Source organism: Carassius auratus, chromosome 2 (genome assembly GCF_003368295.1).
Source record: "Carassius auratus strain Wakin chromosome 2, ASM336829v1, whole genome shotgun sequence".
Classification (NCBI taxonomy): domain Eukaryota; kingdom Metazoa; phylum Chordata; class Actinopteri; order Cypriniformes; family Cyprinidae; genus Carassius; species Carassius auratus.
Genome location: NC_039244.1, coordinates 21,809,714 through 21,822,609, shown reverse-complemented (window position 1 = coordinate 21,822,609; position 12,896 = coordinate 21,809,714). Strand labels below are relative to the sequence as shown.

Sequence of the window (12,896 nt, the reverse complement as noted above, 5' to 3'; positions counted from 1 at the left end):
TTAATCTATTAACTATTAAGTGAAACAGATTTAAATAGATTTAAGAGTGACGTTTCCTAGAAAAGCACCTAAACATGATCTTGTAATGAGTGTGCGTGTAAGAGAGTATTTAAAGAGGGGAGAAGATTTAGCACTTGCAGTGATTCTTCTTGCAGTTTGTGTTTTGTTTGACTTCGTCATGCAGCAAATCTACACACAGAGCCATGAAGAGTTTGAGGTGTTCACCACTGTTCTGTCGCCTCAAGGTTAGTCATCTTTTCTTGCTCAGTTTTATCATTTCTGCTTAACTCACGAATATCATTACAGCAAAATGATTGATTCTTTCAGTTTGTCAGAAGAGAGTGATATTCAAGCACCAAGGAGAAATGGTAACAATTGGAGCTGCAGGATCATGTAATACAGTAGTTTATACTTACAGAGCTGATGGTGAAGGCAAGTAATGTTTATGTGTGTGTGTGTGTGTGTGTATTAGATGGTTGTGGCAGCAGACTACAGCGCAGACTGTGATGAAGAGCTGAGTGTCCGTGCCGGTGAGGTTGTGTTGCTGCTGTATCAGGAGAATGCTGACTGGTGTTATGTCCGACTTCAGAACGGAAAGGAAGGATACCTGCCCACAGCCTGCTTCACTACGGTACTCATGCACACAAACACGTACGATGCACAAATGATAAACTACATAGCGCACATGCTGCATTTTTCACTTCAAAACCATGTGTGTTCCCTTGTGGAAAAAGTACACTGTAGCATACTTTTAAAAAGAATATTCATTCTGGAAATAATAAAGCTAGTTCAGTATAATATACTTTGGTGCAAACTGTAATATTAATGTTATTTGCAATTAAATGAAAACGTATAATAGTTAAAATGTATATTAAATGCAACTATTTTATCTTAAGAGTGTATTTTTGGACTCAGATAAGTAGGACTTGTTTAATTATGTATTTTTTTCAAATACTTTGTTGTCTTTTTGTAATATGGTTAAAGTGCCGTCAAATGTCCTGACAAGTATTTATGCAAGCTTAAATACATTTTAAAGTAATTTCTATTGTAACCTGAATGTTATGATCTTAAATATATTTGTAATGATGATCTTGAAATGTTGTCAATTGAAAGGTATATTAACTTGAAATATAATACACAAATAATACATGTGCTTTAGGATGTTAGACAACACGTCAAAATAAGTGTACTTTAAAGCACAACAAAAGATTCTTAAAACACAATGCCTTAAAATGTACTTTTAATTTGACATTAAATTGGACACTTTATTAACATAATGCTTAATTATAATGAGAAGTCATGAAAGTATATGCTAAGTACAGTAAAGTGGTCTTTATTTAATTACTCTTCTACTATCTGCAATAATTGTAATTTTATATTTTTTTATTTACTTTTAACATTTGAAGTACACTAAGTGCACATATAATTATGCACAATTCTTTTCCACAAGGGTTAATAGGGAGTTGGTCCTCACATTGCTGCTGTAACAGCTTCTTGTCTTCTAGAAAGGCTTTCTACTCCATTTGTTTCTACAACCTTCATTTTAAGACGATTATTTATATCATTTGCTTTAGAGTGTCACTAGGACGTATCAATTTCAGATGTCAAGATATTGCTTTTGCAACTTCTCCGAGATGCTTGGAACATAAAAACTGGAAAACTAAAATTAATATTTCCTACTGGCACACTACAGTTAAATATATAATGACCTATCTTAAAACTAATGTATATATGTGTGTGTATATATATATATATATATAGAAGCAGGAGTCATTGAGGCCCTATGTAACTCAGCCATCGCAGAGCTTTACACAAACGTCATCTAAAGATCGGATTGGCTGCTCTGGGTGAGTATTTATGATGTTGTGTAACTCTGATTTGTTTTTGTCGTGTTGTGTGATCACTGGTGTTTGTATCTCTAGAGGGCGTTCTCTGAATCTGCTGCGGCGAGCGTCTCTGTCAGGAGTGCCAGGTTCACCTCGGTTGCTTCAGCGGCTGCTCTCTCGTCGACGTAGTGAGGGACATGCTGTACGTTCGATCGGCTCCATCAATCATGCATTTCATCCTGACTGATCCATCTAACCCTAGAGCTCCAGTTTTCTCTTCTAAATGGGTCACAGAACATCAGAAACTAGGACAAGTCTGACACCAAAGTTCAGTCTGCATGCAACTCCTTCAGATTTGGAGATAAAACTGACTTTGGTGTCCTGATTAGGGTTTGGGGCCTCGGTAACTTCGTAGCCAGTTCCTAGCACTGAAACTGTTAACTGGTGTTAAGAATCTTTACCATTACTGCCCCGTGTAAATATGTGAATACTGGTAAAAAAAAAAAAAAAAAATGTAAAGCCCTGCAAGTTGCTTTGGATAAAAGCGTCTGCTACATGCATAAATGTAAATATTGTGATTTTTTTTTTTTTTATCCGAAATTTCACACTCTTCTTCACCTATGAATGTATATAATATGTACATGTTTTGACTAATAATACAGAAAGACTACAATGAGAAATTGTGATTATGTGTAAGTTTGTGTAATATATATATATATATGTAATTTTTATATTATAATGATAGTGTTGCCAAAGTTAATACTAACCCAAAAAAGTATAAAAATAAAATTATTTTTAATCTATAACAAAACACAGAGAAAACGCACTTGCAGAAAACCATTTACAATGGAAGTATTAAAGTATTATGTAGTGTATCTAAGTTTTTGTGTATATATTTTCCATTTTTCCTTTTTTTTTTTTCGACCCTGAATTTGTTTTATTCTGCATATTACATAAAAATCATACAATGTAATTTCAACCACACCTCAGATCATAACTTACCACACCACAAAGTATCTAAACTAAACTAAATTATTATTATTTATTATTTGCCATTTTCGATGGTATGAATACTGTTAAATGATGGTTTACCCTTGATGCTCTTTCATTTTTATGGACTTTTTAGCTTGTATTTTGAGGACGTTGGCACATAGCTCTGACTGCTGCAAAATGTAATGAAATTAAAAGTCATTTTGTAATTCACAGGCTTTAATGATCATCACTTCATCAGGCTTAACTAGGAGAAAATATCAACTCTAATTTGGTAATACGTTACAATTAGGTTTAATTTGTGAATGCATTATGTATTATGAACTAACAATGAACAATTTCATTTAACTTCAGAATTTATGAAAATGAAAAACATGTACTATTGTAAACATTTATTCATAATAGATTAAAGTTACAGTTGTTTTACAACCAAAAATATGAAACATAGTAATATTAAATTTTTTAAAGTAATTATATTCAGCAAGGATTCATTAAATTGATCAAAAATGACATTAAAGGCATTTATAATGTTACATAAGATTACAAATAAATGAAATTTTCTTTTCATTAATGATCAGATTTTTTTCTCTTTTTTGCATTAAGTGGCACAACTGTTTTCAGCATTGATAAGAAATGTTTCTTTAGCACCAAATCATATAAAAATGTTTTCTAAAGGATCATGTGACACTGACAACTAGACCAATGATGCTGAAAATTCAACTTTTTCATAATGGATAAATCTAAAATTTAAAAATGCAATACAATAGAAAAGTTATTTAACATTGCAATATAATATTACAATATTACCATATATATATATATATATATATATATATATATATATATCTCTCAAAGGAGACTTCTTTCAAAAATCATACTGACCTCAAATTTTTGAACAGTAGTTTATGTAGTTTAACATCAATCAAGATTGAATATATTGTTCAATATTTCATGTTTTCAATAAATTAAATGTTAACATATAAAAACCCATATAGTAAAGTAATAGCACATATTTATATTGATGTGGTCTACTCTATAGTGACCCATTAGAGATAATAGAAAACTGCATTAGAAAGTGATTCAGAAACAGCGGCCACATCGTTTCATACATATGGAAATAACTTTATTGTTATTAGGCGAAAAAGTAATCAAGCATGCAAACAGCTTTTATTGAAAAACAGAGGAGAAACAATCCAGAAGGATGGGGAAGGGGGGGGGGGGCATATTCAATATCTGTACAGATAAAAGTATAATACAATATATACCACTATTGTACACTGGAATACAATATATCAGGAGGGAAGCAGTCACAAGTCTGTTACATGAAGCAGTCAAACATTTCATTTGTGCTGCTCTTCACACCAACAATATCAATTATGTTCAAGAGCTAATAAACACACCCACACAGAAAAGTGCTCTGGTATATGCTGCCAACTTAAAAATGAAAACTCAATCTTTTAAAATCAAAAGCTCATAAAGCGTCCATCATCATCACGCTTCACTTGGCCTTGGACCAAAGTTAGGCCTCGTTCCAATAGTCCAGTTTATCATTTTCAGAAGCAATCCTCTGTCATACAGAAGTGTGTCATGCACAAACACTGCAGATCAGAGCTGGGGAGGGTACTGTATCTCATTAAGGCTGTTAACAACAGGTTTGGTCACCTGTTTTTTTTGGCAATGCCGGGTTAAATGCAACAGCTCAGCAAAGTTTCAATAGATACGAGTTCAACACAATCTCTAGGATTTTCCATCCGTTTTATCCTCCACCCAGTGACCGAAGCACAAAGCTCAACACCTCTGTTTATGTTTTACTTTTTTTTGGTTTATATGAATCAGTTCCCAAGGTGACAAGAAAAATCTGTCTAGAACAGAATATGGATATCTCAAAAGAAAACTCTTAAACCGTCCTTGACACACATTGCCCTATACTTCAGCATATTAGAATGGCTTAACACACAGGTAACATTATTACTACAGCGCTGAACTTAAGACTATCCTGAAAATATCACCCACTCTGCTACTTTCTGTTCAGAATTTACCAGAGTCTGCATTACATTCCGATCCGAAGTAAACTTCTATGAGTTGTCTTGTACTGAACAGTGTTTTAAGAAGACAGGACATGCAAAATGTTACATTAAAACCAAAATGATGAGTCTGAATGACTCTGAGCCGCACCAAAAGGCAACACTCACAATTTCAAAGGACAATCTGAGATTTCTCAGATGTCCAGATACTCTAAGCTGGCCTGCTGAGCTCTAAGAGTGTAGTGGGATGGTTAAGTAAAAGTGAAATGCTGCTGGAACTATTTTCCAGGCTTTTACCACGTAGTGTTCTTTGGATAGACAGCAATGAAATGTGGGTAACACAGGTTAGAGAAGCAACGTAGACGAAGACGGCCATATCACTGAATTGATACCTGTTTGTTCCATGTGCCAGAAGTGTGTTGAGGACATAAACATATGATCGAGGAGACCCTGTTATTACTAAGTGCACACAGATGCAGGGCTTAAGTTTAGACTCGGTGAGACAGTCAGTGTTTCAAATTGGATTGTGAATTATTAAGTTGGTAAGAAAGCCATGAACCCAGCAATGAGGGTCAAAGTGCACTTTGATTATTTAAGTACTATGTGGATACTAGCAAAGCTCAAGGTTGACCTTTAAGGGATATTTCAACCAAAAATTTAAATTGTCAACATTTACTCACCCTCATACCATACGACTTTTTCTCTTCTGCAAAACACACACACACACAAAAAAAACGACTTTCGGGTCCAGTGTTATTTTGGACGCCATTGACTTTCATTATATTTTACAGAAACATTCCAAAGATCGTCTGTGTTCCACAGAAAAAAGTAAGGCATTGGTTTGGAATGACATGACTATTCATTTACTGAGTGAGTAAATGAATAACAGTATGTTCAATTTTAGTTGATCTCTATAAATTAGTGTGCACCATGTATATATTTTAGGTGAATGACACTCAATTTCTGTAATAATCACTCCAAATTTTACATCTTAAGACTGATAATATTTAAGGAATGCGTTTCACACTCGTACGATGCTTGGTGCATATGTAAATTGGCTGCACCATTATTTGTTAGTTGAATCACAGTGTGTGTGTGTGTGTGTGTGTGCGTGTGTTATGCCAGGAAGCTCACTCTCTGCTATATGGATGATGAAGTATCAAGACTGGTCCATGGGTTCAAAGGTACTGGGAGGCTCCGCACCTTGACTTTCCATATCCTCCTGTTTGTCAGGAGCCTCTTCTTCCTTCGCATCCTGCCTTACTGCAGCATGCTGGCACAAGTGTTTGTCCATGGATGCCTGTATGCTTGAGACCATCTCCTGCAAGCGCTGCCGTTGGGCCTCGATCACGTCGGGCTCCAGCCCTAAACCGCGCCCCTCGCGTAAAGTGAGCATGCCCGGGGCCACACGCACCAACTCCTCCCCTGACAACGTTAACCCTTCACCTTGAACGCTGCCGCTGAGATCCACGCCGCTGCTGTGCTGCCGCCTGATTGGTGGGGCGGAACCCAACGAGTGACCTTTGCCCTGGAAGGCCGTGACGTTCTGCTCTTTCCTGCGCACAGCACCACCGGCGCCCAGTCGCAAGCCGTGCGCGGGGCTTCCCTCACGGCTACGGGAGGCTGCATCTGAGTGGAGCTGGGAAAGGGCCTCCTGGACGAGCTCTTCCACATCAGGGCCCACTGGAAAATGGCCGGCTGTGTCCACACACAGCTCCAAACGCTCCTCTGCAGCATTGAACACAAACGTTTTACCCAACAAATGAGGCAGTGTGCAGTGCTTCCCGTCCAACAGACCTTAACACAGAAATACAGTTCATTAGTTTCTCTAATGTTCTCACAAATGTTTACAATATTCCTAAAAAAACATTATATGTATTGCAATTTATTAGCATTTTTGTGGAATAGCAATGCCAAAAGATAAAACAAAAGAACAAAAAACTAAAACAGTAATAAAATATATTTTTGGCTTGGAAGACAGATCATATATTTGTAAAATCAAACAAACTAATAAACAAAAACTTTTAACGTTTAAAGGAAAATAAACTTGAATAAGAAATACTACAGATTCTAAAAACTAATTCTAGGTCACATTAAATTAAATACATTTGTGACGATGACAAGTTGAAGCACAAGATCATTTCATGCTGGAAAACATTATCATCAGGTTTTAAACAAACCTGAGGAGTTTAAGCAGCTTGCGTCCTGCTGTCATTAAACAATTACTTTTATCCAAAGCAACTTAAACTGCAATCAAGGTACACATTCAATTTTTTTTTACAGTTCTTGCTCTCCCTGGGAATCAAACCTGCAACCTTGCAATTGTTAGCACCATACTCTACTGCTTGAGCTACAGTTAAGCAGAAAGAGGGACAAACCAATTACTAAAACATTCTGAAATGTGTTAACTTTTAATTTCAACTTCTCAATTATTGTTATGCAGATAGTATAATTTTTTAAAGAAAAATGAAATAAAATAATATTAAATAAAATCCTAATTTAAAATTAAAAAAATGCCGCTTTTGAATACTTTTTTTCTGACTACTGGGCATATACAGATAATCTAAATTAAATTTTATTTTAACTCCACTGCATTGCCTTTATCAGCCAGTGGCAGAACAAACAAAAGTCTGGATTAACAGAGGACCGCTTCCACACCACAAACCATGAAACTTATTCTGTATTTTTAAGAAAACCAAACCTGTTCTGAATAAGAACCGGTTCTCAAACCCTACACTCAAAATACAGTGTTACTGCAAATGCTTTTTGGCAAGACATATAGTCTTTGTCATGCCAAGCACAATTTAGAATTTTGAAAACTCAATTCAAATTGTGTGAGAAAGTGATAAAAAGACAGATTACCCATGTCTTTCTTCACAATATTGTAGAAGACTCCTCCTTGTTGGAACAGGTGAGGCAGTTTCTTGGCATATGTCCAGATATCTTCACCTGAGAGAAACCGAACAAGAGAGAGGAGAAGAGAAAAACATTAAATAGACAGGCCTCACACACACATTTAGTATGACACAGCCTTCTCATAAAGCAGATCTATAACAGGAGGGTGCGTCTTACCCATAAGTGCTGCCAGGAGACACAGTGACGACATCTCGAGGTCAATGTTTTCCTGAAGTTCCCTGCTACTGGTGCGGCTGAGTCGTGGGTCAGAGTGAGTGTGCGTTTGAGGCGTCTGCGTCTGGGTCATGTGCGTTTCAGGAGAACTCTCTTTTAGCACTTCCACAGAGATGCGGTCACCATGCTGAAGCGCCACGGGCTGGTTCTGGTCCTCGGGACGCGGCGGGGGCAGCTCTTTGGGTGGGAAGCCATGTCGAATGCACAGCTGTCCGGACGACAAGTTGAAGACCTGGATGATGGAATTCTGGAGCTCAGCGTAGGTGGTGTGCGGTTGCAGCGTAAGCATGGCCTGCCGCCCGTCGCTGGTTGTTACACGGATTTTCTTCTCTCCGCTGGAGGCTGGCACTTTGGTGGGCGTGGAAGGTGCAGAGGATGATGAAGAGGAAGGAAATGACAAGCGAGAATCCTGTTGGCGCAAGCGGTCTGTGCTGCGGCGCTGGGACAGGGCCGCCTGCTCGCTGATGCTGTGCTGCAAGACCCTCTCGGTTTTGCTCATCACCAGTTCCTCTTTATGCAGGGTTTTGCCCTTCTGTCCAGTCAGGATAATTTTAGTAGGAGGGTGAGTGGCAGATTCACTCCCGTCTCTCCCGTCCTGCACATGAGCACCTTCGATGGCCACTGGATTGTATTCTTCTTGGCTCCTCTTGGCGGTGTGATGCAAAATAGTGTTCACCACTTTTTGGACCAGAATCTCACTGCCGAACTCACCGGGGAAGTGTTTTGTGACGAGACGCATCGTTACATCATAAACATTGCTGTTGAGAGTCTGATCCATTTCGTACTGGAACCAATAAACTGTCTCACGCACCACACGGCCGCCCCACTCCAGAGTGATGGGAAAAGCTTCAGGAAGATTGTCGTACTCCTTGCCCTCCCAGAAGTGTTTGAACCCACAGCCGCACTTCCCACCCTCGGAGCGAGTATTGGTACGGTCTCCATCCAAATAGACCACAGAGCCGTCGCCACAAACGCGCCGCACTGAAGTTCCGTGACACCAGGTGCAGGCAGTGAGTGTGCTGAGTTTGTAGTCGGGCACCAGCACATCTTTTTCTGGGTTATAGGAACAAACCAAACTATTTAAAGGAAAGCTGTAGTTTTTGTCCGCTCGTAGTGTACCGTGAGTCGACTTGGCCAAGTTGTAGAGTTTCCCTCCCGGTATGAGCCACTCTGCTGGCACGTGGAGCTCCGAGAGGGCATTGCAGACAAGGCAGCGGTGGAGACGACCCTCCTGAACGGATTTCTTAGCCGCTTCAGTCACCTCCTCTGGCTGCACACCGATCACTCCAGTGCGTCGATATATGTACTGGTGGACGTCGGCGACTAGAGCAGGGTGGATGCTGTGCTTGTCCATGAAGACGTCCTCCATTGCGCCTACGAGCCGCAGCAAGTACTTCTCCTGCAGGCTCCTGTCGCCGCCGATCACACAGCTTCCACTGGAGTCCAAACTCACGTATTTGTGAATCAGCTCTTGAGGAACACCCCAAGCTTTTGGGAGAAGTGCAGCAGGTAAACGGGGCAAAGGCAAGCCCTTGATGCCCACTAGGGGTAGATAGTGATTTCTGCCAGAGCTACTCCAGGCGATGCAGATGGGCTTGTTCAGAGTGCCATCTTTTCCTCGGCACTGCTCCTCTGGAACCAGGCCTGGCAAGAAGGTGGCGGAGTAATCGCCTGAGCTGCGCATACCGCTCAGTGAGTCCAACAGGATTATGGGTCTGTGCAGTACATTTGCCAGGCCAAAAATGTGAATATTCCTAAGACCCAATGGAACGCCTTCTGGAGGGATAAACAATGGGTCACACTCATTAATAATGTCTTCCCATTCTGCAGCATCTATAAAGTCCTGGAAAAGAGCTTTGTAGCGGTCTATGTTCTGTTTGAAATTGAGCTTCAGGTTTTCTCGAAGAGCATGCCAGAAGAGTTCACGTCCAACTAATGCCCTGGACACGGCATGGACCAGGCAGTGTCCGTCTCCGTCCACATGCACAGGAATAAGACACTCTCTATTTAAGTTTGCTTTCTTGATCTCCTCCAAAGTGTCATGCAGGTAGATCAGGCTTCCTGACCGGTCTCGTCCATACCCAACAGTGGACACATGCTCTTGCTCGATGAGAAATGCCCGGTCACCGAGAAGCGAGCAGTCGAAGATCTCTCCCTGGTTCATTTCCTTCAAGAGTTTGGCAGTGCCTGTCTGTTTGTCCATGCCATAGCGGGTGAGGACGGGAGACAGCAGCTTGCAGTGATAGTTGGACAGTCCCAACACTTTCACCAGCTCTGAACCCTTTTTAGGAGGGCCTGGCACACCCAGCAAAGCGTTTCTCAGCAAATTATGAAGCACTACATCTGGGTCAGTCACTTCCTCCACATTCGCGAGGTTCTTCTGTTCGTGTCTCTGGCCGCACTCAGTGCACTCGATGCTCATGGAGGTGTGTGCGGGGAAGAAGAGCTTCGCCTGGCACTGCGGGTCCGGGCACATCCCGCATAAAATGCGCCTGTCCTTCTGTTTCGAGCCCGGAATCAACGACATAGTCCAATCTAATATATCTTCTGGCGCAGCGGTTCACCAAATCATCGCTGTCTAATCAGTGACGGGAGATTGAAAAAAAAAACTGTCACCTCACGCAGTTTCTGTTTACCAGTAACACACACAACACGGAAGCGGTTCTGTAACACAGTGTGACGCTATGGGCAGCACAAAGCATGCTGGGAGATGAAGTTCTTAACCATCACAGGTCTTCTAACGAAATTATTTGTAAAAATAATAATTAAAATGTATTCTAATATTATACAAAATGTATTTATTTATTCATTTATTTATTTATGAAATACAATATTTGTCTACTACCGACTGGGAGGAATCATACGATAAAATAACAAAAGTGACTTTAACAAAACTACAATATCCACAATACAAAGAAGGTCAAAGGTTGTTTTGTGTTTTTATTGAGTTCAGCAATCTTTACATGGGCGTAAGAATAAATTGCAGCTTTTTAGACATAATACACTGTTTAATTCATTATTTCTTTATTTTCTCTGTAGTGGCGAGTGCTTAAAGTTCACAGGCCGGAAAAAAATAAAATAAAATGTTATGTTATGTTGCATAAGCTACAGCAAATAATATTGTTTATTATAATATGATCTTATAATCATTAATTAATTTATTGTCGAGTTGAGATAATTATCCTTTTATTTTATTTTTATTTATTTTTTGCCAAAAGAGACAACATCATGCTTGAACGTTATTTGTAAAAAAAAAAAAAAAAAAGAAACAAGTTGATAGGCTATTGTAGCAGTATTTTTGTTGAACAATGCAAATTCCAGTATATAAAAAAGTAAAACTAGTTATGCAATTAGCTTTACAATAAAGTTCTCTGGTTAATTTCAAAACAGTCTAAATTGCAATTTCCATTAAAAAATGCTATTAAACATAATGCATGATTTGCCATCTGGAGGAAACTTTCATAAAAAATGACAGAATTACTTGTCGCCTTTTAGGTAATTTCCAATAGATCAAATTTCCTTGAATTATGCAAAATGTTCATAAAGAGTATGATAAATAGTACATAAAATGCTAGCTGTAAATCGTCTAAAATGTATTATCCATTGCAGAATGCCATAATAAATCAAATAGAGTTTGTATCAGATAACGCCTTAGATTTAGTAAATAAACAACGCATTTTAGTCACTATTATTACCGTGCCTATTATCGATGTTATCTGATCAAATGGTTCTGTTGAAGTGGAATATCAGATGTATTCATATTCTCAGTCGTGCAGACAGATGATTAAACTGAGTTTCAGCACCAGAATGATTGATTGCAGTCACACCATCTGCGCTTCAGAGTAGCGCTGTCATCCTTTATGCGCTTCAAGTTCATTGCGCGTCTACTCGACGGTGAGTGGTAGATTATGATTCGAGCGTGTTCAAGGCAGTCTTCTTAAGTAAATCCTCCTTCGGTTGTCATATTTATTCATATTCATATTCACAGCCTTATATTTAAGTTTTCACCATTTAATTTGCTATAATTATGTTTTTTTTAAATGTATTTTTGGGTTCAAAGCTATATCCTTTTTTCTTTTTTTTTATGTGGAATGCCGCTAAGTGCCGCTAAATTAATGCATGCCGCTAAATTAATGCATAATTAGGATTATGTTCTGTCTTTCTACTTACAGTAAACATTATTCTAAATCAATTGTATCCATGGACTTATTAAAATCATTTTTTAAAGAATGACAGAATTCATTCACATTTTAAGTGTTATAAGTCAATGTTATCATTTAATATGTACCTGCTATTGGTGTAGGCTATTATATGAAGAAAATCAAAAAAGTGAGGGGGGACAATTATTAAAAAGGACAAAACCAAACAGTTTTTGATGTAATTTCACTGTTTCATAATTTAATAATTGCATGACAAAATAAAGTAACAATAAATGAATAAAATAAATAGTTTTTGTTGTACATGTCCACACATACCACTGTGGTGATTTTTATATAATTTTACTGTATAATTCTTTAATAAGTGCATGCCAAAATCATGGAAAATGCTAGCTTATTCATTATACATTCAAATTTTGAATATTCATAAAAAAATCTAAAAAAAATTTACAGCATTTTACACAAGTGCCTAAAACGGTTAACTTTACTGTAGTTTTGCAGGTGGGTTTCTTGAAGCATCTTGTAGACATTGGAAGTTGTATCTGGAAGACCAGATAAAATATTAAATTGGAATAGGCCATATAAATGTTTATTCAAATGAACATATAAATATTTGTAAACATTCACCTGGAAGTTATGACATGTTTATGTTGTGGGTTAAGACAGAGAACACAAGGCATGATGAGAATTACCAAAACCTTCATTAAGCCAAACATAGAGTGAAATACACCAAACCTCATGGTTATCCCAAAGCCAGACAAAAGTAAATA

At 38.3% G+C, this 12,896-nt stretch overlaps 2 protein-coding genes across 4 annotated transcripts; one reads left to right on the top strand and one right to left on the bottom strand.

The window, feature by feature from the left end:
* The first annotated feature begins 50 nt into the window (after positions 1-50).
* Positions 51-3,183, top strand: LOC113120565 (actin cytoskeleton-regulatory complex protein SLA1-like). Of its 3 annotated transcripts, XM_026290449.1 has the most exons (5): positions 56-245; positions 328-368; positions 473-631; positions 1,762-1,847; positions 1,923-2,519. In XM_026290449.1, exons 1-5 carry the CDS (start codon positions 86-88, stop codon positions 2,071-2,073), a joined length of 597 nt encoding a protein of 198 aa, XP_026146234.1. In that variant the 5' UTR covers positions 56-85; the 3' UTR covers positions 2,074-2,519. The 3 variants fall into 3 exon arrangements, with proteins under 3 accessions (XP_026146246.1, XP_026146234.1, XP_026146256.1); XM_026290461.1 differs by lacking the exon at positions 1,762-1,847 and having other exon boundaries at positions 51-245; positions 1,923-3,183; XM_026290471.1 differs by lacking the exon at positions 328-368 and having other exon boundaries at positions 1,923-2,522.
* Positions 3,184-3,922: 739 nt separating this feature from the next.
* On the bottom strand, positions 3,923-10,628 carry LOC113120560 (deubiquitinating protein VCIP135-like). Its single transcript, XM_026290436.1, has 3 exons — positions 7,913-10,628; positions 7,703-7,789; positions 3,923-6,637 (listed from the first exon to the last, which is right to left on the bottom strand). The coding sequence occupies exons 1-3, from the start codon at positions 10,494-10,496 to the stop codon at positions 6,000-6,002; spliced, it is 3,309 nt and encodes a 1,102-aa protein (XP_026146221.1). The 5' UTR covers positions 10,497-10,628; the 3' UTR covers positions 3,923-5,999.
* Positions 10,629-12,896: the final 2,268 nt, after the last annotated feature.